Source organism: Sylvia atricapilla, chromosome 17 (genome assembly GCF_009819655.1).
Source record: "Sylvia atricapilla isolate bSylAtr1 chromosome 17, bSylAtr1.pri, whole genome shotgun sequence".
NCBI lineage: Eukaryota > Metazoa > Chordata > Aves > Passeriformes > Sylviidae > Sylvia > Sylvia atricapilla.
Window position 1 is genome coordinate 3110943 of NC_089156.1, and position 25141 is coordinate 3136083.

At 43.5% G+C, this 25141-nt stretch overlaps 1 protein-coding gene across 4 annotated transcripts; it reads right to left on the reverse strand.

Moving 5' to 3' along the window:
- Nucleotides 1–31: 31 nt before the first annotated feature.
- SFI1 (SFI1 centrin binding protein) lies at nucleotides 32–23546 on the reverse strand. 4 transcript variants are annotated; one of them, XM_066331255.1, is made up of 30 exons: nucleotides 23356–23546; nucleotides 21268–21447; nucleotides 20173–20244; nucleotides 18452–18559; nucleotides 18197–18291; nucleotides 16560–16677; nucleotides 15850–15952; nucleotides 14804–14960; nucleotides 13937–14098; nucleotides 13451–13521; nucleotides 12662–12754; nucleotides 12207–12304; nucleotides 11841–11922; nucleotides 10786–10964; nucleotides 10491–10566; nucleotides 9632–9727; nucleotides 9116–9192; nucleotides 8385–8487; nucleotides 7813–7909; nucleotides 7001–7161; nucleotides 6541–6615; nucleotides 6182–6256; nucleotides 5648–5824; nucleotides 4697–4827; nucleotides 3665–3760; nucleotides 3224–3476; nucleotides 2447–2582; nucleotides 1559–1682; nucleotides 771–873; nucleotides 32–259 (listed from the first exon to the last, which is right to left on the reverse strand). In XM_066331255.1, exons 1-30 carry the CDS (start codon nucleotides 23373–23375, stop codon nucleotides 152–154), a joined length of 3426 nt encoding a protein of 1141 aa, XP_066187352.1. In that variant the 5' UTR covers nucleotides 23376–23546; the 3' UTR covers nucleotides 32–151. The 4 variants fall into 4 exon arrangements, with proteins under 4 accessions (XP_066187352.1, XP_066187351.1, XP_066187353.1 ...); XM_066331254.1 differs by having other exon boundaries at nucleotides 4697–4830; nucleotides 23356–23545; XM_066331256.1 differs by lacking the exon at nucleotides 6182–6256 and having other exon boundaries at nucleotides 4697–4830; nucleotides 23356–23545.
- Nucleotides 23547–25141: the final 1595 nt, after the last annotated feature.

The window sequence follows — 25141 nt, forward strand, 5'->3', positions numbered from 1 at the left end:
TTTTGATCAGCTAACGTAACAATAAAAAAAGCAGACTTATTTTAATTTATTCAATATAAATGCCACACACAGAACTAAGTGAATGGATACTTCTCTTCCATCATCCCCTGCTATGGCAGGGACAGAAAGTCCTACCCCAAGCTGAGGAGCACTACAGATCCAGGGCCAGCTGGATGTCTCGCAGGCGGGCCAGCAGGGCCTGCACGTGGTGTCTCTCAGCCAGCTGTGCTTTGGAGAGAGTGCTGATCCTCACCTGCAGCTGAAAGGGAACACAACTGCATCAGCATAAACGTGAGTTTGTACAGTCACACAGTAGTTACTCTTTTGTATTATCTCACTTGAGGGCCAGTGACAGATTGTGTCACTCAGGAACAGCTCAGAAGTGGCTGGAGGCAGAGCTACCAGTACTGTACCTCTGACTGGGAACCTGGGGCCAAAAGCAGTGCAGGTCTGGTCTGCACACAGGGAATTGTCTTGAGAAATTGCAGAAAAAAAATTGAGACTGAGTCTATGAAAGCTTGATCCATAGCTTGGAAATAGCCTCAGAAAGGTCTACTGGAGCAGGAGTTACACTTCTGAACAAACAGGAAGAAGAATCTACACAGCCTGTTATGCTCCTCAGCCTACTTCTGACTACCAATTTCCCTTCTCTCGGCATTTTACTAACAGCTTACTACACAGTTCCTCAGAGCTACCATCAGCCTTTAGGCTAAGTGCCTGGCACAGTGATAATCACCTCAGTAGCTTCAATTTAAATGCTGTGTACACACCTGACCCAATTCTTCCTGAACTCCTTGCATACCATGTTGGGCTCCTGGTTGTGTGCTCGTTTCCAGCCACTGCTGCAGAATCTGTGCCTGCTGCTGACAGCACCTGATAAAATGGATTAGAAGGATTCTCATCCCAGTTAAGAGCTGAGCAGTCTAAGCCAACTTAGAGTTGCAATTGATACTTGCAATAAGACCCATTCTTTTGTCTCAGACCAGTCAAGGGTTAAAATCTTTTTCAAAAGATAGAAGAAAAAACCAAAAGATGCTAGAAAGCAGAGGAATCTGAAAACTGTCATCACCTCCTGCTTCTAGTCCCTGACTTGTTCCTTTCCTGACAGTTAAATCCCCTTCAACTCCCATTTCTATCGAGAACTTGTTTTCTTGTTCCAGTAGAGCAGTTACCAAATACCAGCCACATGTATTTTTTTTAATTGAAAGCTGGAAAAGCTCAGTCCTCACTCCTCTTGATAAAACAACTAAGAGCTAAATTTCAACTGCTCTGCCCAATTAATTTATACTGTCTTCAGATTACACCCAATGACACCTCTGACATGCTTCTGCAAGAGTTGCCAGAGGTATAATTAAACCACTTGGCTGACAACAGAAGTAGTTATGCACATACTCTCCTTCACCTGGAGTGAACTCAAAAGGAGAAAACAAAAAGCTCTGGAACTTCTCTGTTTCATCCACAGTTCTACTGTGAACAGGCTGATTATTTCCAGGGCAGACACCAGAAAAAGTACAACAGAGTGGGCAACATGAAGAAAGGCTGGCTAAAGTGACATTACCTGAGTTCCTGCTTCCTGCTGTAGTAGTACTGCATCTGCTGCTGGATATGTCGGAGTTCAATTTCCACCTTTCTCTCCAACATCATTTCTTCTCTAGAACTGTGCTCCCTCTTTTTCCCTGCAACTGAATGGAAGACATAAGGCACAAGCAGTGGAGGTAGAACAGACATCCACTCTTTCTTCTCAAAGAAACACGAATTATTTTTAATGACAGGAAAAATGGAACCCTTGAAGTCCTTTTCATGTGTTTTGTTACCCTGTGACATGTACCTATTCACCCCAGAGGATCAGGTACAGTGAGGGGCAGGAGTTCTGACAGCAGTAGAAGTTCCTGAAGGCTCAGTCTGAACACACAAAAGATTTGAAATGTTCTGGTGGATGGTTTAATACTACAGATATTGTTTTGGCCTGTTCAGGATTTAGTCTTTCACATTTAGTCTAGCAGTAATTAAGTACAGTAGTCCTGCAGAATACATTTCATGCTCTGATGTCATTAAAAACACCACAATGAGAGGTGCTTAGACACACCTGTCCACTTTACAGCCACACTGTAAGTACAGGGAAATCTCAGAGCTCTACTGGATGAAATTCCCTCCTGAAGCAAGTTCTGTGGTACCTATGAGCACCCCAGCACCTGAGCAAATTCCTGCTAAAAGCAGCTGGCTCAAGCAGTTCCCATCTTTCAGCCTAGAGCAAGGCTTTAGCCCCCAGACTCAGCAGAATCCATACAACTGCATTTACCACCCCAGGAAGGAATACTGATACCCTTCACCTCCTGATGCTGCCACACAAGATTGCCCTGTCTCCTGTACATCCTGTGGCAGTGACCTGCAGTCTCATACAGATTAGAGGATGAACAAATGGTACAGTTTAGATCTGAGGATGTACCTGCAGTCTGGTGACTCCCTTTCCCCACCAAGTCTTCAGGTGACAGCAAATGTGGCTGCAACTTCTTCTCCACAGAATTCTGTTGAGAGTCTTGGGAATGGGCTCCTTTGTGACCATTCACAGGTTGACCTCCTCTCTAGAAGGTCAGAATGATACTGGGGTTTTCCTCAAAGGGTTTTCTTAAGTCAGCCCTACAAGTAGGATGTGCCTGACCTACGTAGTCCTACTCCCACTCAGACAATTCCTGTAGGTGCTGTGCCCCTCTCATAAAATCCCACAGAAGAGGCAGAGCTTAAAAGATGGGCTCTTTGATGTGTCTCAGCATGGAGATATTTCACCAAGATTTAAACTTCCCACTCTGTGTGAAACAAGGAGCTCAAAATGCAAGCACCTATTGGGAGGTTAAGTGAATTTCAATGTTTTGAAGTTCTCAGACACACCCACTGCTCCTAAGTTGAGTTTCTTTTAAATCCCTGCAATGTGGACAGCAAAGTATAACTGCTCTGAACTCTGAAGAGGCAGCACCCTCATGTCACTTGCTAGGAAGACCAGGAAAAAGGCATGAAACACAGAACAACACACGTGGATTGCATCAGGCTAGGGATAAACAGTTCTTGGGCATTCAGAGGCAGTTCACTTGGTCAGCTTTAAAGATGACAGCTAGAACAACAATATCCAGGTGGGCAGCTCAGAACCACAAGAAAACAGCAATAAGCATCAGGGTTGCTGACAGCAGCCCAGTACACACACCAATTGTTCCTTCAGCAATACACTCACCTCTTCTGAGCCAGCTTTCATCTGGGACATGAAAGATGCAGAAGACCACAGCTCTGGCCCCTGCCCAGCCCAGTGCATGTCCTGTGTCCACGGGGGGAGAGAAGCACAAGCCAGAGAGGGATGGGGATGAGCAGCTTTGCCCATCTGGGATAGACATTTATAGGTACTTTCTTCCATGTGAGGTGTCTGCATTAAGTTTCCAGTCTGTGCAGGACATTTATTCACAGATGTTTGCTGAAGGGGAAGCTCTGACCTGTACAAGGAAGAAGGGTAAGGTCACTCACTATACACTGCAACGTGCTGGTCTTTTCCTTTGCAGTCAGTACAAAAAAGGGAGACTCTTGTTATTCCCTTGCATACAGCTCTCCAGTTAGCTACTCTCTTATGCCCACTGCAAGTCACACACCCTCGTTTCTTTACTTTAAAAATTAGATTTTCTACCTAGTAAAAGGAGGCCCCAGCAGTTCCTTGCTCTCTAGAGATTCCAGAGGAAAGTCAGGCTTCTGTGGTGGTAACCTGGCTTGTTGAATGGCATTTCTGAAAAGAAAAACAGAACAAAGATTGCCCCAGATTTAGGATTATCATAAATTGGCATCAGCTAGCATTGCAGCTAAAGAAACAATCCTGTTTCATCATTCATCCCCGCTCTGCAACATTCTCCTTGCGTGCAATAATGGTTCTTAAAAAATAAATTTCAACCTGTATTAATGTGAGAATCTAGTTCACCATGGGAATGGTTGAGTCAACACCAAGAGTGGTGGAAGTGACACAACTGAGCAGGGCAGAAATTTTCTTTTGGCAGCATATACTTGCTTAAAGCAATGTGAAGTTACAATCTTATTTCCCTGTGGGGCTCCTGTCCTGCACTGAGAAGCTTTATAGACAATTCTTCCTTGCAACTGATGATCAGTAGGAATTTTTTTAAGGACTAGCTTCCCTAGAGAAAAGAAAGGTGCAAGGAGAAAATTCAGCTTCTGTACACCAGGATCTTAATGTCTACCACATCATTAGATGACTTCAGTGAAAAAAACAAGAGCTTCAGTGACACTAGGTCACTTGGGCAAGATGAGCTCTCCCAATGGCCAAAGCCCCATCAAAGGCATCTTCCAAATATTTCTCTGTGTAACAGTTCCTGACAAATGGCCAGTGCTCTACAAATTATCTTGTACCTTGAGGGAGACAAAGTGCAAGGTCTATAGCTGATTCTACCTGTCACTGGCAAGTACAGTCACAAATACCTTCACTATGTGTGGGCTGATGCTTGCATTACACAGCAGCTCGTGTTTAACTCTGTACCACCAGCCACATGATGCAGAGTCAGAGTTAAGTCAGGAAATAAGTCATCAATGAGAAAACTTGTTTTTCAACATTTGAAAATCAAATGTTTTCATGAGACATGCATAGATAGATTACATATATGCAAAGTTACTTATATGCCAGAGAAATGGAGGAGGGACTGAAGTTCACACTCACAGGCCACGGAGAACTGAGCCCCCCTCAGCAGGGTGAAGTGGTAGATGTCTGCACTTTAAAGGCCACGGCTCTTCCTCTGATGAATGTCCTCTTGTCTCAAGACTAACATCAGGCCTTTTAAATGTCACTTGCTTCTTCAGAGGTGCAAAAAAGAAAAAGGCTTATTTAATTTCTGGGAGAGAGCCTTCTGTTTCCACAGCATGGCACAACAATACACTGACTGGTGAAGACTGCAGGCTGCCTGCCAACACAGAGAATAGGAGAGCATCTGATGGCTGAGAGCAGGAAGCACCACATCACCTACAGAGAAGGAACCAAGATTGCTGATGCCCTCAAAGCCATACCAGCTCTCTGAACTAAATCAAGAGGTCCACTGTGGTAACATTTGGGTGAGGAGAATTAATCGGGTACTTCTGCACCAAGACAAGCTGCACATTAGCAAATGGAACAACTGGTATCCTGAAAACCTGGAAAAGAGCTGGGAATGCTGCCCAGAAGCAGGAAGAGTGCAGTCAGTACAGGCATCCTTTTCACACACAGGGCTGGGCTGATTCTCAAAGGCAGAAGTGACACAAGCCCGCATATGAAGGTGTAAGCAGTGCCAAAGCTAAGACAGGATCAGATGTAGCCTCTAATGCTTCATTCCAGCACAGAATTTGGAGACCTGACCCACATGGAAAGGTTTCAATCAGGAGTATTGTCTATGGCAGAAATTGGCCAGTTTGAAAACAGTCTCATTACGAAAGGTTCTCAATGAGTCTGAAGTCCTCTAGTCTCAGCTGAATGAAATGCTTTGAACCAGAGACAGAAGTGTACATAGGATCTAAACAAACAGCTGGGATGTGGAGCTCCAAGATACATGCATGCACATAGACACAAGCACACATCCCATACCAGAGCAGAGACCAGAGCAGCACAGTTCTGAATATGTATCTGAGCAATCACTCTCACCTCCAGCTGCTGCTGGGTATGGAGCTGTCCCTGCAGCTGTGGGATGCCAGCAGTGTTTCTCAAGGCATGGGTTACACCTTCTCTCAAAGGAGTTGTGTGGTGAATTCCTGGGACTTTTTCAATGCCATCTTTCTTCTCCTGCTGCCCCTTGGCAAACCTGAGCCAAGCATCAAATACCTACAACAGGAACAATGAGAGCTGTGAGTATCATCCAGGCAGTTTCCAGGCCAGGGACTCCCCATGCAGACAGCAACACTCTCCCTTCCACTGGATAGGAATAGGCAGACCTACAGCAACAGCAGAACACTGCCACAACGACAAAGGGACAGAGATTTGAGTCAGCTGAGGCCAGAGGGGGAAAAATGTGCATATTTTTTAATCAAGTAAGAAATTTTAGGGATTTTTCCAGCATCCCAAAATAACACAGAGCACCCCAAAGAGGAAAGGAAAGAGACATTCAGTGTGCACTCTGCTGACTGCAGTCAAATCCGCACATCTGCAAACTCACTTGCCTGCCCCTGCCCTGCCCCTTACCTTTCTCTGCACTGAAAGGGACCAGTGCCACAGTGCTTGCACTGTCTGCTGCTTTTCCCATTGCTTCTGCAACAGCTGTTAGGGGAAAAAATGCACAGCAACCAGGTTAGGAGTTCACATACCCAATACCAAGAACACAAGCCAATGCACCAAGCAAGGAGGAAGGGATGGTAGAGCCAGAGCAGAAAAACCCACCCAGTTCACCAGTCTATGGCAAGGTATCTCTTGTGCTAGCTGAACCAAAAAATCCTGAAAATATTTAAATAAAGTTTTCTTGGTCCTCGTATAAATGGAACATGAAGGAGAAAGAAGAATGACAAATAAGTAGCTAGGTGTCTACCCAGGAGAAAATTCCTTACCCGAGTTTTCCAGCAAGAGAAGGATGCAGAGCAAAGTCTATGAGTCATTAGTTCATCTCCCTTTCTCTGCAGCAGCTGCAAGGCAACCAAAACAGTGAGTCACCTGCAGACAAACCCCATTTATCTGAGCCAAATGGTATTAGAATAGCTAGCAAACAGCCTTTATCGCCCTCCCTTTGTTCTGTTGAGGCCACTCTCAATACCCAAATGCCCTACAGCATAACCCCACGTGCAGACATCTGTGAGCCCAGCAAGGATTTCATTTGCAGTAAGCTCAGGTTGCTAAGTCTGTTATTTCTATCAGTTTCTTCTGGCAGACACAGCCCTGCTCCTTCCTCCTGAGCACACAAAGCTGTCATGCTCCTCCTCAGCCCACACTGCCATTCCCCTCACCAGGAACAGTGTGTTCCTCCACACCTGTAACTTCCCACAGGCTGGTGAGGTTCCTGATCCTTCTCACCTTCTTCCCAAGGCACTGCTGATGATAATGTTTCCATTTCATCAGGTACTTCTGGAGCAGGTGCTGCTGGTGGTGCTGTGCTGCCCTGTGGTGCTGAGCCCTCAGCATCAGAGACTCCCTCATTAATTCCTTCCAGTGAAGAAACAGGCTCTGTAAATGCACTGTTAGGGGGAGATAAATTAACTCATGTATCAAAAGGAGATGATTAATCTCAGAGTATCAAGTGATCAGCTACACTTCCCGACTGTTTCAGCAGTACTCGGACAACACTCAGCACTAACAGTATTCAGTATATGAAGAACTGTGAACACTTCATGTGACAGACAGGGAGCTGTGACTTACAAATCTTCCCTGCTGCCACTGACATTCTTTATAACCTTTAGGAAAGCCCTCTGTGCTTCAGAGTCCTCATGTCAAGAAGGTACCACGGTACCATGAAAATGCTTGCAGAGTTTGAGGATCTTTCAGTATGAATTACTAGAAAAAGACTGAAGCAGTAATTGATAAGACTACTTGCACTGCCCTCAAAACAGATGTCTGAGGTTCTCAAAACTAGTAATAGAAAATTCCTTTGAGGAAGGAAGTGTTACCATCTGTTATATAGTACAAAGAACAAACAGAGAAACAAAAGTAACACAAGCAGGTTTCAGCAGATCACTGGAGTCCCAATTCAGTTCCCCTTCTGTGGGGACATCCTTTGTAAGCCAACAGACCATCCAGTCACTCCATCTGTACAGATGACACACACAGTGCCCTTGGCTCATTCACAGACAATGAGGACTTTTGAGAGTTCAACATCTCCATCAGCTCACCTAAATCCAAGTGTTTTCTGGCCTCCAGCACAGCTGTCACCTTCAGATGGCGGTGACAGGCTCGTAGCCAGGCAGTGTCTCTCCACTGCAGCAGCACCTAGGGATACAAGGCAAACAGGACATGGGACACAGACTGGCACTGCAATAGAGGGGGACACAGTGCTCTCCCCCCATTGCTGGTAACCATTTCCACCTCATTTTTCACTAAAGGCTCAGCAGACAGTAAGATTTTCCTAAAAATTAAATACAGAATTATTTCAGAGGGACCCCTTGGCATTTTTCAAGGTGTTCTCTTTCACCCATCCCCTCCCTGCCCCACCTCACCAATACTATGCTATATCATGCTACTAGATTTCTCCTCCTTCTAAGGAATGAGAAGAAGGAAGAGAAAAAGCCATGAGCTCACAGAGACAAGTTTCAGAGACACCTGTAAAAACAACATGAGACTCCCATTTTGCAGATCTCTCTTAGTAGTGGCTCTCAGATTTAAGTTTTTGGTCCTTCTAATTACCTGCCCCCTGCCTGAACCAGCACCTGTACTGAGACCTTGGCACCTGCTGCACAGATCCTACCTTTGACAGGATTGCTCTCCTGTAGTGCTCATCTGCCAGAGTAGCTGCCTTGGATTCATGTACAAGAGCAAGGGCATTTTGTCTCCACGTACACAGCGCCTGTCTGAAGGCAAAAATACACCCCAAAGTTAAAACCAAACAAACCCATTATGAATGATTCTCACTTGTTCATCTGGCACTTTCCTACCCACAAGGGAACCAAAACCAGCTGCATCTATAAACCCAGTCATGCAAATCAACCTCTGCCCCTTCAAGTCTCTGCTGAAGAGAAGGCAGTGCAAAACAGAACACTCTGAAATCCAGCAGCTTCAGCTGAGCCAGTCAGGCTCTGCAAGTGATCCAAGCTATATAGCATTAAAACAAATAAGATAATTAAAACGAAAATAACTACAACCAATGCAATACGATAATATCTATAATCACTCTCCCCACTGTAATGCACGGGAGGCTCTGCATCTTCCAGGCTGCTTTAATACCACAACAGACAGGGAATGATGCAGTTTGCTGTCTGATGACTCTTGCAGGACTACAGAGAGATTTAAAAAATATTCAAGCAAAACAGACAGCAAACAGGAAGAGGTTGATTTCTTTTAACTAGATGACCTGCATGCAAACTAACAGCAATGCATGGCAGAGTCAACTCCCAGCATGGAACATTCAAAAAGGTGCAAAAGTGATGAATTTGACTGCAGTGCAGACACTTCTCTCACACTGCCTAGGAAGAGGCTCACCGCAGCAGCAGTTGAGTGTGCTGCTTCTCCTTCTCAGCCACTTGATATAGAATGCACTGGATGTTTTGTTGGTAAATCTGAAAAAAAAAAATAGTACTGAGAGGTAAAATTATCTCAACTGTTAACACCTATGAGGAGAGGAAACATCTAGAAACTCTTAATAGCATCTAACTAACTCTTACTGACTCATAAGCAGCACTGGCAGTAAAGTACAGGGGAAAATTACAGCCACTGAAATCAAATCAGTGCTTTGCTGTGACAAGCAGTCATACACAATAGTTAATGCCAGCTGTGATAGACCACTCACCAGTGCTACAAGATTACCTTGTTCTTCTGCTCCAAAAATCACTGCTGGAGCTCATACAGCCCTACATACAAGAGCCTCCATTCTACCTTGCACACGTGGTGTGTACATGCCCCAGTGAAGCAGTGTAGGAACTGCTCAGCTCTCACTGAAACACTACAGCACATACAGAACATAGAGAAAAGTGCCCCAAAAAGGCTGTTCCATCCTACCTTCCAAGCTGCCAAGGTCTTGCCCAGCAACACATGTCGATAGTGCAGGTCTGCTTGCACCAACTTCCTCCACTTCTCGCGCTGATGTTCCACGTACTAGAAGGAGGAAATGGAAAAATAAACCCAAAAGATCTGTACACATGAAGGAGGGAAAACAAGTAATGGCAGAGAGAGGAGGGAAAATGACGATTTCCAGTCTCTGGAGAAACATCAATTCTTCACTTTGCTGTAACAGCTTTTCACTCAAATTGGTGCTGCACTCTGCTATCCCCAAAAGGCCCAGTTGAGGTGCTTTTTTCCCCTGCCCTTCGTAGGAATCCTCTTGAAGACTGATGTAAACCACTCAGGTTAACAGGTCTGCACCAACACAGCAGCTCCAACTATAAAATTTCTCAGATTCCCAAGACATGCTGCAGGGCACATCTGGTACCTCATTTCATGGTAAGGAAAAGGCTCACCGTGAAAGTACTCTGTGACAGTGTTTGCTACAATCTGTAACACAAATACAGGCCATACACAAAGGCCTGGCTGCAACCTTCTAACTTAAGTTTTGAGAAGGACATACCCAGTACTGAGTAAGGACAATTTCATCTGACTATCTCTGATTGTATTCCCAGGTACACCTAAACCATATTCCTAGTCTCACCATACCTAGACACATGAACAAAAAGAATTTTCTCTCCTCCCTACACAGTTCCTGTTCCACCCACACCAAACTGGTTTTAGCCACATAAAGAGGGAGGAGTGCTTAGGAATGACTAGTGTTTAAAATGAACAATTTAACTTCTAGCCATATGGGTACAAGCCATTCAAACATAACAAAGACTTCACACTCTTCCCCATCTGTTAACTCTCTCACCTCTCTCCACTTGTTCCAAGTCTGCTGCAGACACTTTGAACAGTGAAATCTTAAAGCTTCTGCCTCTTTCAGCCTCCTATAAGAAAAATAATTATTTGTCCTACAATGTTACTGTACACTTCTAGCACTGACTTGAGTGCACATTTGTTTTTTCAGTAATTCATTTACTGAAAGACAACTTAGTAGACTCCAAAGCACAAAAAGGGACTGAGCACCATGGTGAATTAAATGCTGTTTGTCCAAAGTAGACTGCCACAGAGGCAATCCAAATCATTCTCTTTAAAAGAATTCTTACTCTGTTTCTCTCTCCTGAGCCTTCTGTTTCCACAGAGAGAAGGCCTTCAGCAGCAGCTGGTTACTGTAGTGATGTCCTGCACGAACCAAGCCCTGCTGCTGCTCCAAACGTGCAGCTGTTCTGCTGCGCCAGCAGCGCCAGAAGCGGTGCAAGAGCTGCCTTTGGAAATGAAGGACAGCCTGAAATGGACAGAAGGTGGCAATGAATGCACAGCACAGGCAGCTACAAACAACAGGAAACAGCTCCTGAAAGATGGCATGCATAGAACTGTCCAGTGTTTGTTTTTCTGAGGTTGAACAGCAACGGACACACCACCAAAGCCCCTTTGTGGTGAGGTTATGTAACATGCTCTGCAGTAGCTGCATGCATGTGGATGGAGGAGCTGTTACCAAAAACCAGCAGGCCAAGGAGAGGAAAAGCACAAGCTGATAAACAGCATGTGAAGGACCCTTAAGAACTGATAAGTTCCAGAAACCAGTCCTGTTGAATGTACAAGAACTGATAACCTCCCACCACCAAGGGCGAGCCATATCTGCACAAAGACACCCACATGTGCTACTGTCACCTTGGAGTTGTGTAACAGAACCCATAAAGGCAACAGTGGCTGCTACATGTAAATACTCCAGGACTATAATTTACATATATATACACACACATCCCCCTTAGGAAATGAAGGGCCCTGTAAAGAACCTTATGGACACCTACCTAGTAGCAGCTAATTTCTCAGTACACCCCTGCACTTCTTAAATAGGCTGGGGTTGGCCATTTAGTACTAGTGTGAAAGAGAGCACACACATTTACAGGGTGAGAGAATAAGTGAATGAACTATGTGAATGGCAATCCTCTAACAGTAACTATATTATATTATTAACAACCTGCTTAACTTAAAAAGGTGATCAGTAAATATTGGTAGTAATCTGTTTCCCCTGACTTGATCCCTCACCAGGAAAAAAGGAATTTACAACAACTAAGTCCATCTCATGCTAATTCATATTCACAGTGACTATGAAATCCTTCCCTCTGTTTCCTAAGCAAGGTACAGGAGTCACATTTACCCTCTTCTCTCCCATTCGATACTCTTGCAGCTTGCAGGCCTTCACCAGCCATTTGTCAAACACCTGCCTCATCAACACCCTCCTGGCAAGCAAAAAGGGAAAATGTCAGCACAGGAGAGAATTTCTTCAAAAAGCATACTGATCTTATGAATGTCAGCTGACTAAATGAACCTCAGAGCTAGGCTTATCCAATCTCCCTCTTACATTCCACAGAGAAGCAGATGTAAATTGTTCATGACTCACAGAAAATGTCAGAGCAATTGCCATCAAGTCATGCCCCCAAAGGTATTACCATACTGAAGAAGAGAACCAAAGGCCCACAGATTCCACATTTGTACCAGTTTGTATTAATATTTCTCTGCATACCTATAGCGGGCATGAGCCACTGATGTTAAGGCCTGCTGCTGTTCTTCCTCCTTCTCTTCCAAATGGGACTTCCAAAGGTTCCAGTACTTCTGCAGCACCTGAAATAAAACAAGACACAAAACCCCCCAGAGATGTCAAGTGAGGAGAAAAATGCAACGAAAGAAAATTTTCAAGTCCTAATGAAACTGCATACTGCAATGGTTGCCTGCTCCACTGCTTCATATACCAAACTTTATAACCTCCTGCAAGTTCTTCTGGTAAAAGGAAAAATCCACCATAAACACAGAGAAATGAAAAACTAAACATATCTAAGAGTGGCAGCTGACTCACAGAGATTTTCTGTGGCTATTAGTATTTAAGAACAAAGCCACTGCTGTAATAAAAAAGTACTTTGTGGGTGACAGTGGAAGTTGATAGGACAGCTCAAGACAAAGTGACACAAGAACCAAACCCACTGTAACTCGATGCTGACGGGATGACAGGTTTGCTCTCATTCGCTGAAGACGAGAGCCCAGGACATTCTGCTGAAGACCCTTAAGGCCAAGTTCCTGTAACAACAAGAAATAAACACAACTTGTATCTGTAATACAAATCAGGTAATTTAGAACTGATCTACAATCCTAGGATCCCTTGAGTAGGGGCACAACATGGTAAACAGCATTATGAGAGCATCCTACTTCAAATCACTAATCATCCCACTCTTTTAATCACTAAGGTTTTCACTTCATGATCCAAACCAGTTTGTTGCTATTTTTTAATGACCAGTACTGATCCAACCTTGAAAACAGTTCAGTTCCAAAAAGCTGGAAGCTTGCTTGCTTGTGTCTACCTTTCAGACAGCCTTCGGTGATTTATTTTTTCTTTTCAAAAACCCTGAAACCTAAGAAAAATCCCAAAACACTCAACTACTTGCATATGCAGCAAGCTATCTTTGGTCTCATGTGAAAAGCAGCATGCACACATTACTGCAGAGGAGAAAAAAATAATTCTTGTAGCAAACAGAATAAGAAAAAGAAATCAAGGGGAAAAGGCAATCTCACAGTGCAATAGCCAGTGAGCAGGTAACCCAAAACCCTCAAGATGAGTCTACTTCACCAGTTCCTCATTTGGATTTAACTGGCAGATTCCAGAAGAGTTTTAATTTAGAAACCTGGTGTATCTCCCAGGTAACACCCACACAGCACTGTCAGTGTTACAGGGACACTACACAGCCCCTCCCACCTGCCACATAGCAGTGCTCTTACCAACAGGTGACACTTGTAGTGCTTTTCAGCCAGCTCACACTGCTGAGCCTCTTCCACACACAGCACAACATCTGTCACCAAGTTAAAGTAGCTCTTACACAGAAACAGCCTTCTCCCACAGAGGGGCACTACATCCTCACTTATATTTCCTTCAATGTTTGAATATCCAGCACAGTTATCTGCAGAAGTTTCGACCAAAGTCAAAATTTTAGATCTTGCTGGCTTATCACAATACATTTCTGATTCATTCTAAAGTACCAACCATAAATTATCTTCTGCAGGCTCTAATACACTCTTATACAGCTGCTAATATACTGTAATTACAACAGTTTAATGAACTGTTAGCATGGCATTACATCTATCTAATGACAACATGTTTGTTGTCACTCACGTTACTGCACAACCTTCCTGCTTATTAACTGGATCTTCCCCCTGCGGGAATGCTTATAACTTGTCTTTGCTAGGGACTAAACACAGGTTGGATACAATGCTTCCAGTGTGCAAAGGCTCTCCATAAGGCAATCCTTGCAGCTTGTTTTTCCAGGTCCCTTTGGTGAGCCTGCGCTCTTCTCCTGCACTCCCATGACAGCTGCCAATTGGAGAAGCACCTCCGGAGTGCCCTGCTTCGGTGGAACTCTTGGGCCAGCTCTGGAAGACAAACACAAACCACTCATGGCTTGTTCTGTCCTAGGCTCATTCCTATCAGATGAGATCCTGGCATCTGAGCCACTGGTTCACAAGTGACATGAGCTCTAACACTGAAAAAACTTACAAGAATTCACATTACCTCTCAGCTACAGATCATATTCTTCCTATTGATCCCAAAGGCAGTTTGAAAGCAGTAACCTTCTGTACTGATTTAAGAGAGGGAAGCTAGGACACTATTACTTGTTCAACATACTCAAGCTTGCTTACATTTCAGCATACTCCTATTAATAGTTCCTATATATCCTGTTGCCTCAAGTTTGCGTGTTTTTCACTGTTTGCATTTTGTTCTCACGCAGCTTCAAATAAACTAGGTATGTTTTTAGAAAATAATCTCATGTTTACATTCTTCTCCTCTGGGAGGAGAAAGATAATTGATGGTGATGTTCACCAACGAGCTCAAAGAAGTGGCTACCTGTGTGGCCAATCTTGGCCTGTCTGTAAATTTGTATATATATGGAGTCAGAAAAATAAAGAAGCTTTCCTGCTTGACCTCCTGCTGGCCTGCCTCATCCTTTCGTGCTCCTAACAGCAGCCACACGTGTGACCCTCTGTCACAATATCCAAGTTACATTCTTTTCCACTGCCACCAATCAAAAAGCAATTTAACAAATATCTGAACTCATTCCCATCACCATTTTCACTCACCATTCTGGCGTTTCTTTACTCTGTGCAGGTTCAGGTATCCCAGCCATGCTCCCACACATCTCCTCAATTCCCAGTGCTGATGGTGAGTTACTGCCCTGGTGTCCTTCTGCTTCTCATTCTGGGTGTATAAATACAGCTCTCGCCACTGCAACCAAGCCTGAAGGAACAATTGAGGGGCAAGGGCAGTAAGGGGAAAAAACAGACAAGATGAGGGAAGGAGAACAAAGAGAAGGAGAGGAAGAACACACACAAAGTAAGAAATTCCATGTAAGTCCTAAAGGTGAAAGCCATGAGCAATGAGATTTGCCCCCAAAAAAGGGGGGGAAAACCCATCAAAACCCAAACAAACACCAAAGGAATATCAGCATGGAAAAGGTAAAAAAATTGTTCACTTTTTAAAATACTTTGACACTTTTGCCCATTAAGAAGACCAATACAATACTTTTCTTTTGCCAACAGGTTTTCTTTAAGAGTATTTTCATATAAAAGGGAATCATACCATGAGGTATAATAAGACTTCCCAAGTCACAAGTTTCTTTCCTTAACAGACCACTGCTCTAGAAGAAGCCATGTTGCATTTTACAGTGCAAGTCAAATTAAATACCATCCCTTCTTTTTAAGGAAATGGACAAAAAGCCACAGTTTCAGTGAAAGTAAAAAAGAAACCCATCTGTTTCCACTTCAGCTAAGATCAATGATCTGGACAACACCCTCAGTCATCTGATTTAGTTTTAAGCAGTCCTGCAAGAAGTGGGACTTGAGGCACCTTGAACTCTGACAGGTTTGCTGCTGTGACCACTTCCCTGCAGAGTCTGTTCCAGGGACTGACCACCCTCTCAGGAAGATCCTTCTCCTAATGTCCAATCTGAACTTGCCCTGACATAGCTTTATTCCATTTCCCATGTCCTGATAAGATATTCCATCATAAGTACTGGAATTTGCAAAGTAAATGAGCACAAGGCCAAATTTTTATTCACCTCCAACATTTTCACATGTGAGCAACTTAAATGTTAGAAATGGCAGTAGCTGAAGCTCCTGAGACTTACTCGAAACTGCAGGCTCTGGGCCCAGTGCTGCAGAGCCAAAATATTCATTTTACGTCCAGAGCATTTCTGGTACTGTTGTCTTCTCCACACTGCCCATGAAATGCTGCCAAAACAATGTTACAGACAAGTTCAAACACAAGTGCCATAATTTGGTGCAAGAAATCACTTTCATCTCACTGGAAAAAGGGTCAACAACAATGTTTTCAAAGAACCCTCAAATGGTTTGGATTGGAAGGGGCCACGAAGATCATCTTGTTCCAACCCCCTGCCATGGGCAGAGGCACTTTCCACTAACCCACATTGCTCCAAGTCCCATCCAACCTGACCTTGAACACTTCCAGGGATGGGGCATCAACATCATCTCTGAGTAATCACCAGGTTTCAGGGCCTCACCACCCTCAGAGTAAAGAATTTCTTCCTAATATTCAATCTAAATCTATCCTCTTCCAATTTAAAGCCATTCCCCCTTGTCCTCTCACTTGCAAAAGTCACTCCAGCCTTCCTGCAGGCTCCTATTAGGGACTGGCTGCCATGTCTCTTAAATTCAGTCTATGGGTGTGTTAGAAGAACTCACACATCCCAGAAAGAAAAAGGACTCTTAAAAAAGTATCAAACACTGAACAAAATTACTGCAGGAAAGGATAACATAACAGATAAAAGCCATGGCCTTATGGTGAGTACCTCTTTGCCCATTTGTATTCCATCCTTACCGCAAACAGCTTCTTTCCCTGAATCCCAGAGCCACAGACTGCATCCCATGTTTTGTCCTTTGAACACCAACATAAAGCAGCCAGTGCTGCCAGGTCCTGAGCAGAGTTTGCCTCTTTGCTGTGCACGACAGAAAACAGCAGCACGTTAAGCTCAGGCAGGAATCTGGCACATCTCAACCACTCCATCACAGATCGCCCCCGACTCGTGTCCTCAACCTGCAGGGACACCTCGTGGAAAAGCCTGAAATGACAATGACCCTCCCTGTGCCGAGGGTGTCACAGTGAGAAGTCCCAGAAAATCGCTGACAGCACCGTCCATGCCACCTGCTCACAGCGGCGTGAATGATCGGACAATGGCCCGCAGTCCCTTTGTCTTCAGAGCTTACAGGGGAAATAACTGTAGAAACAACAGCCAGCGTAACGACTGTACGGGGAAGAATCAGAGGATTTTCTTTGGTTTGTTTAAAAGAAAAAAAAATTTCATCAGGTTCATCAGTTGCTTTTCAAGAGTTTTTCCTCTACTACAAGCTGAGAAATCAACCAGAAACAAGTCAACATTATTTAGCAGGCTGGTCATGCAGCTAAAAACAGAAGTGGTGTCACAAATTCCAGTTTACCACTTAGTGCAGCACACTGCATATTCTCCTCACAGCAGGCTGGCTTGTCAGAACTAAGGCTATTAAAGCACAGTTATTAGAAAAAAGCTGGCATTGATTCTATGCCACTTCACACTTACACATAAAAAAACCCCAGGCTTTTCTTTTTTAGGATTTCCTTGTGAATCAAGCATTAACCTACCTTGAAACAGGTCACCTTTTTCTATTTTTGACCAAGCAAACACACAGCTTCTGCTGTAAATGCTCTGGCCTCACTCAGTAAGAAAGGAAGTCTGGACAGTCAGTTTGTGTCCAAAGGTGCCAGTCTCTAGGACATTCTGAGGCTACATTCACACATTTACATTTGTAAATGTGCAAAGAGAGCAGTTAACTTATTTTGCAAATCAGCACAGAACAAGACCTCAGTATCATCTTGATACAAGGGTCAACCTCCCTTCAGCAAAACATATTCCCTGAACCCAAGAAAGTTGTCACCAGTACAGGCAGCTCCAAGTCAAATCCCTTGCAGAGCAAAGAACCTACACAGTAAGATAAAGGGCACTTCAAAAGTTTGGGCTTCTTTCTATTGCAAGACACAAGCTGGAAGGGACAGCCAATAGATATAAAGTAAGTGCAGTTAAAAGCACAGGGAATTACTAAGGTCTACAGCAACAGTTGATAGAGGTTGTTTTTTGATTCAATCAAAAAACATCTACTTGAAAAGATATTGTAACTAAGTAAAAAAACAAGCAAACAAACAAAAAAACCAACCAAGAATCAAGCCAGCTCCTCTAAAACAAACAGTGCAATCCAGAGCAGATGGAGAGGCCCTTAAGCTCATTCACTGGCATCCCCATGTCACTGTATAGCTACAGCCCTCTAACAGAACCCCCCTGGCCATCTGCTCCTGCAGGCACTGCCGTGGGGTGGGGGAGCTCAGGGTGACACGGGCACAGGGGACACAGGGGACACAACAATTCCCCTGGAAACTCCCCTCTCAGGATGCTCCCAAACACTGGTAATTACCATCACTTCACCTACCATGAGACTCTGCAACATAATACTTGTTCCTCTTTCCCTGCTGTTGGCATACATAGTCTCTCCAAGCCTTGAATATCAAATTAAGGAGTAAACGCCTGAAAAATGAAAGAAGGGACATTCAGTAAAATATAAAAATAAGCAATGAAAACATTGCTCTTGGCCCAGATGTACCATGGATGGAACTGGCTCACAGGTATTGAAAACTCCTTCAGAAAATTTCCCATACACACCCCAATGGGAAGTCATTTCACTAACCTGTAATGGTTGTCTGCTCTGAGGCTGAGCCTCTTTTCTCTGCAAACTGTCCACTGCTCCTTCCACTCTCCAAAAGCTTTTTGAAGAATCTTCTGATCATAAAAGCATCTTAACAGTTGAAAGATTTGAACAGGAGAAACGTCATCCAGGTTTCCAGAGTGACCACAAATCAGTTTTAATGAAGATTACCCCACCTCTTCTCCAGGCTTGCCCAATTACCCTAACAGCATCTAATTGCATTTAAAACCACTACTCTACTGTGACACTTTATTCCAAGAATCTGTGAAGTACTGCAAGAAGCCACCACTTTACTGACTGTAAATACTTCACATAAAGACAAGGAATAAAAGACAGATGTTGTTAACTTGTCAAACATCTGAGTACCAGTTGACTTGAAATCAAGTCACATCTTTTATCCTTCGTTCTGTGTTTTACTCTAACAACCAGAACAGTAGAAAACAATACATGTATTTTCCTTTCTAATTTTGTTCCTTGCTATTTTAACACAAAATATTTTATGTATATAAATAAATACAAAGGCTACATCAGATTTTATAATGCTTAGATATTTTTACCATGTAATAACAGCAGAATTAGGCCCAGAACACCTAGAGGTCTCTCAGTGAAACATATCAATCCTCTCACAAGTTGTAATTCACAGCCACCTACCCCAAGCCAAGCTGCTAAATCATTCCAAGCACTCATGCATAAAAGGAAACAAGAAAAAACAAATGAGCTATATGTTATTTTTTTGGACTTGATGTGTTAACGGTATTGCACATGCACTAACAGGAATTACAAATCAAAGCTATGGAGAACTGGGAACTTTTAAATCTAGAAGGCAATTCTTTCCTGCTTGTGGTCCCTGCGGGTCTTTATGAAATCTCTTTTCCCCTAAAGAATAAATTTATCATTGTGCTGAACTGATAGCCAAAATAGTGTCAATTCAGTAGATCAAGAGGAACAGTGAGGTTCAAGGATAACTTCTGTTTACCAACAAAGGCAGAAACAGAACATATTTGATACAGAAAAAGGAAACTGAACCTAAGGACTGAGGACCTGATCTTATTCCAAATACAAGTCTTCCCACTGGGAACTGCTTCAGTTCCCAAGGGTGTGGTCAAGCAAGAATGAACATGCAAATTAATGCAAAACAAGAACTGAATATCAAAGCGTGAGGTTTTGGTAGCTCACAGAACACTGACAGCAGAAAGGAATTATCTGCCACAGGTATTTCCAAGTCAGACAGATACCAAACATGTACAGATATACATTAGGAACAACGGTGCAAACAGTAATATTAACTGAATTTCACAATAAGAGTTGGACTCAACGATCCATGTGGGTCCTTTCCAACTCAGAATAAATAGCCTGTGAAATCTCTATCATCACAACTTCGGGAAATAGTTAAATTTAAAGCAGGTATCCAAATAATTTCCCATTATTTATATGCACCCACCATTCAACTTTATCAAAACACAATTCCTATTAATTTGGTTATTAAAAGTTTAACCACAACTATTTAAAAAAAAAAAACAAAAAAGCAAGAGCAAGAAAGGTACCCAAAGAATATCTTCAAGTGATCCTAAAATACATCCAAGGCAGCCAGTACTCTCTTAGCCCAGTGATTTACCACTAAGCCATAAAAAAAGCCCCACCAAAACAACCGACAAAAAAAAACCCCAAACATACTCACCTCTGAGTTCTATGATTTTATTTACCTGGCTTTGGAAGGGAGGACTTGTCCAAATGTCATTCTTGCCCACAGAAAGAAAAACTTCCTTGCTAGATATCTGGAATACAAGGAAAGGTTAGTTGCCTTTGTACTCCTCCTCTGCAAATTCCCAGACAGTAGTGAAAACAGGAATTTTTATTCTAGTTTCAGTAATAAAAGTAAGGGTCTAGTTTGCAGAGATCAGTGCATATGAGCTATTTAGACCCTGATATTAGTACCTGTAACAGTGCAATTCATAAAGCACAAGGAGGCCAAACATCATTGCAAAACTTGAATTGGGATGTACTTCTTTAGGAATGCTGGGGAGCCAAAATGCCTTCCAAGCAGTGGACACTACTGAGCAGGGTGCTGGCTGGCTGGGGCCCTTTCTGAGGTTTCCCTGAGGTAACATCACTGTTTGCCCCAAGTCAACCACCGACTCCAGAATACCTGAGCCAATCTAATGTCTGGCCCTTCCTGAAGCCAGCAGATCTTCCTTCTTCCCACCTCCCCTCAGCAGTTCCACATCTCCACGAGTTTCTCCCAACACCAGCTCACCAACACCATACTGTGATACTATCACCCTTCCCCTCTCTTTTCCCCTGGATTTCAGAGTTAATTGACACACGGAGGGCCCCACTAAGCACTAAAGGTGTCACAGGGTAATTAGTTAAGGCACACAGCCAGGAAAGGAGGGCCTCCCTCTGTCAGCAGGTCTGAGCTGCTCCATCAGCTCCAGCTGCCCAGCAACTGATGGGCTTTTAATCTCTACACAATCACATCCCACCTTTGTCTTTGTTTGTTCTTTCAACAAAAGAAGCAAATAAAAAACACTAGAAGAGGGCAAGAAGAAGTCATTACACCTGGCAGTGCATCAAAGAATATTGTTAAATAGCCATTTTAAATTTTGCCTCTGAAAATAAAAAATATGTGAAATCTGTCAGTCCTCATCCTCAAGTGACCACAAGGCATCTTCAGAACTGTCTGCCACGGCCATGAACTAAAGCTTCTGCAGTAACCTGCACTGGTACTACTAAACCCTGACATTTTTAGGTCTGATCCCTTGCTCCGTTCAGTGAAAAATATGTTTTGTACTCATCACCTGCTTTGGAAATTTTCTAACATTCTTCTTTGACTCTGGCTACACCCATCTTGACCAGGCTTGTCATGACCTCTGTCCTGAAATTCATGTGTTGCAGACTGGGGAGCAACAGATTGTCCAGCTGCATGATCTCCATGCTCAGGTGGTTGCTGGATTTCATGCATCCTCAGGGATTTTGAACTTGAAAGGAAAGGAGAAATATTTTGTGGAAAACTGCATTACCTACAAAGAAGTAACATTATTTCAATAGCTTGGTATCTAATCAAATACAGAACACGACCGCTACAAAATGCTAAAACATTTATTGTCTCTTTATCAGGGGTTTTTCAGTATCTGGAATTTTAAATCGTCCCCAACACAACCAGGAAGGTACATTTCAGTGCCATCACATCACAGACAACTCTTTTCTACCCTAAAGTTGAAATGAAAAATCACTCAAATGCATTTGTGTGTGCACACAAGAAGCCCTAACTGTGGTTTTCTGCCTTCTAATCTCAAACATATCAAGGAATTCTGTCTCCTGCTGATAAATTCTCTTGAGCACTAGTGAACTGAAGTGAAAACTTTCCATTTTAACATAAAGTGCTCTTTTACAAGCTCTTTCCTAGTTTTGTTCATATTTTAACTGTGTTTCTCCCTAAGAAAAAACCCTGAAAATCTCTTCCTGTTTTTCACATATTCATCATTAGAAACAAAAGTTAGACATATTTTCCCATCAAGTTTACTTTCATGGGTAGGTCTAATCTGAAAAAAAACAAGTGTGTTTTTATGAATTCTAAATATTTTTTTCTTGGTAATTTTCTGAAAACAAGGATTAGAAACAAAACCCTGTGCAGATAAAACTTGCTGCACCGGTTCCACTGAAGCTTCTTTCCCAAAACAAATGCTGCCACCACCCTGAAAATTTGCACGTTAGAACCACAAACACATTCTTGAGCTCCAGAAGAAGCAACAGAAGAGGATAATCTGAAATTTCACTTTAATAATCTCCAGAACTGAGCTAGTGAAAACACAGCTGCAACCAAGAAAAAAATGTTGTTTTCACAAAGTGACTGGAACAATGCAAATTTCAAAAGTTCAGCTGAATAACCACTATTAATAACAAATCACTGGGAAGAAATACAGTATTTTTGGCTGTTCCAGCAGGCTCCAAAGAGTAAAAAAAACCCTAAAGTTAATGGAAGAAAACAAGACCTGTATTTTGCATGACAAATTCTTTTTCTAAATAATATTATCTGGCTGTTTCCTGAAAGAGGTAGGCCCTGTCCAGCAGACAAAAGAATTCTGTTCATATCAAGATGTGCAGTTAAGGCAACTCTATGCACCTCTGAAGAGGAGTTTCAGGCACTTTAAAACTGATGCAAAACAATTTTCAGCACAAGTCTTTGTACACACCTATTAGGCCCAATTCCCTTTAAAACTATTTCATTTCAAAGGTAAATCTGGTGTGACCATATGCAATGACAACCTTACACAAAGGAGATGAAAAAATCAAACATGGGTAAAACATGCAGAAGTTTTGTATTAATCTCTTAGTGTGTGAATATCTAATATTAAATTTTCCAACATATGTACTTTTAAACAGATTATTTCTCTATTTGAAACACTGTCATGTGCTGCACACACATAATGATGACAGCCTACAACACCCAAAATTTATGGCAAGTGACCATGAAAAATAAATAGTCCAAGAAGGATCATGTCTCCCTTGTTAGAAAACAAAACCATGGGAAGACTAAGAGAACTAACACGGAGTAAATCTGTGGTTGGGCCAACAACTGTGTCCAAGTGCCTTATGTTCCTGTCTAATATCTCAAGCTCAAGAACATCAGTTTTATGTCAATGTTATGATAATGTAAACCCACATACAGTTGTGATTAATGATCAATTTGGGGCTGGGGTGTTGATTTTTTTTTTTACTTTGCTTTCAAGAGGAACATTTTCTAGTTAACAAAGTTTCATTGAGACTAATAAACCCTTCTGTGAGAATAACTCAACTTTCTTCTGTCCCATGGAAAACCTAAGATGCCATAAATGTAAAATAAATTACAGCTGAGGTCTTTAACATAGCTTCTTATTGCTGCTTACCTGCTCCTGAATTTCTCCATTTCACTGTAGTTCCAAGCCTGCAGTACAAAGGCACTCTCTGCTCTGCAGTGTTGTTTATTAACTTTGGACAAAGAATAAACTCGTGCCTGTTTCTTGGGATGAATCCATCACATGGATTGATGCTCAATGTGGTCTGTATCAAAAAAATGACATGACTTCCACTCAGACAACCTGCACCAAACAGCATAATGCAATTCCAGATGTTAAACATGAAAAGCATCTCTGTGTCTCACTTAGCAACACTGTGCTGGCTTAATCTAATGGTAATAAAGTTATGACCATCTGAAACCTAAGGCAGCAATTCTGCCCACTTAATAAAAATGTGCTAGAAAAGTGCTGTAAAAAGTAAACTATTCCAAGTTATGTGCCCCTACTTAAAAATAAATAATAACCAAGGGTGACACCATCAGCAGCTGGCTCCTTTTCACCCCTTTAGGGTTTTTTTAACACTATGTTCCTCTCCTTCACAAGCAGTTAGAAATGAAGAGAACAATGAGTTCCACCCAGCTCCAGGGAGAACTTCACTGTGCACAGAGCCCTGCGACCTGCAAAGGCCCCGGGAAGAGGGACTCTGAGAGCACCTGGCATTGGCCAGGCACCTCCGCCCAAGTGTGAGCGCCAAAGTGCGCTTTTCTGTAAGCATTGCTTAGGGTGTGATTGGATGGGGAAAAAAAAAACCCAACAAAACAAAAACCAACCAACCAAACAAAACACCACCACAACAAAAATCGCTGTAAGATTTTCCTGGAGTTTTACTGCACGAGATCCCTTTCACAGGTAACTATACCCTGAACGCTTTTCGTGCTCATGGGCAAACACTGGAGACCCACAGGACGCTGCTCCACAACCCCGCCGTGAGGGACCGCGACTGCCGCTCCCGCCCCGCTGAGGGCGCCATGGACCCGGGGGCCGGCGGATGCGGCACCGGCACAGGGATCGGCACAGGGATCGGGCGGGCAGCACCGGGGAAATCCACCGCAAAGGGCAGAGAAGCGGAGGGCGAGACCACCAAAGCCTGAGGCGGCCCCGCCATGAGCGGCGGGCGCTCCCCGCCCGGCCCCTCGGCGTGCCCCGGGGCGGCCCCGTGCGTGGGGCGGGGACAGCGCCCCCGTGCGGCGGGGCGGGCACAGCGCCCCCGTGCGGCGGGGCGGGGCACAGCGCCCCCGTGCGGCGGGGCGGGGCACAGCGCCCCCGTGCGGCGGGGCGGCGCCGAGCGCTGTCCCGGTCTCCGGGAACGACTCCGGTGTGACCGGGATTTACCGACCACAGCCATGGACCGACCTAGGGAAAGGGGCCGTGGCAGGGAGTTGTTGCTGCACTTGGGAAGAAACTGTGTTCTGCCACTTCCGTGCCACGGGACTTTTCTGCTGTAAGCATCAAGTAACAGGCACCTGTGGCAGATGTGACTTTGGGAGCCAAAAAACCTGTTTTAGCTCACAACAGCGGTGTGCACAAGGTGACAGTGAAACACAACATAGTTCAGGCCTCCTCAAAGCCTACAGCATCTCCTAATAGCCACTCAGCTAGCGGCTGCTATGGAGTCTCCCTGTGTATTTGTTTGGAAAGTACCGGCTGGCTTCAAGAGACTTGGCAATAGTTACAGCGCTGTCTCATTAATAATGCAGCACTTTGTCACGAAAAAAGGGAGAAATGTTTATTTCTCATATACTTCTCTCATTCCACAGGTAACCAGATTTTAATTCTGGTATTCAACTTCATTAGAGATCAGAGAAGAGAACACTTTATTCACTTTATTCAGATCCTA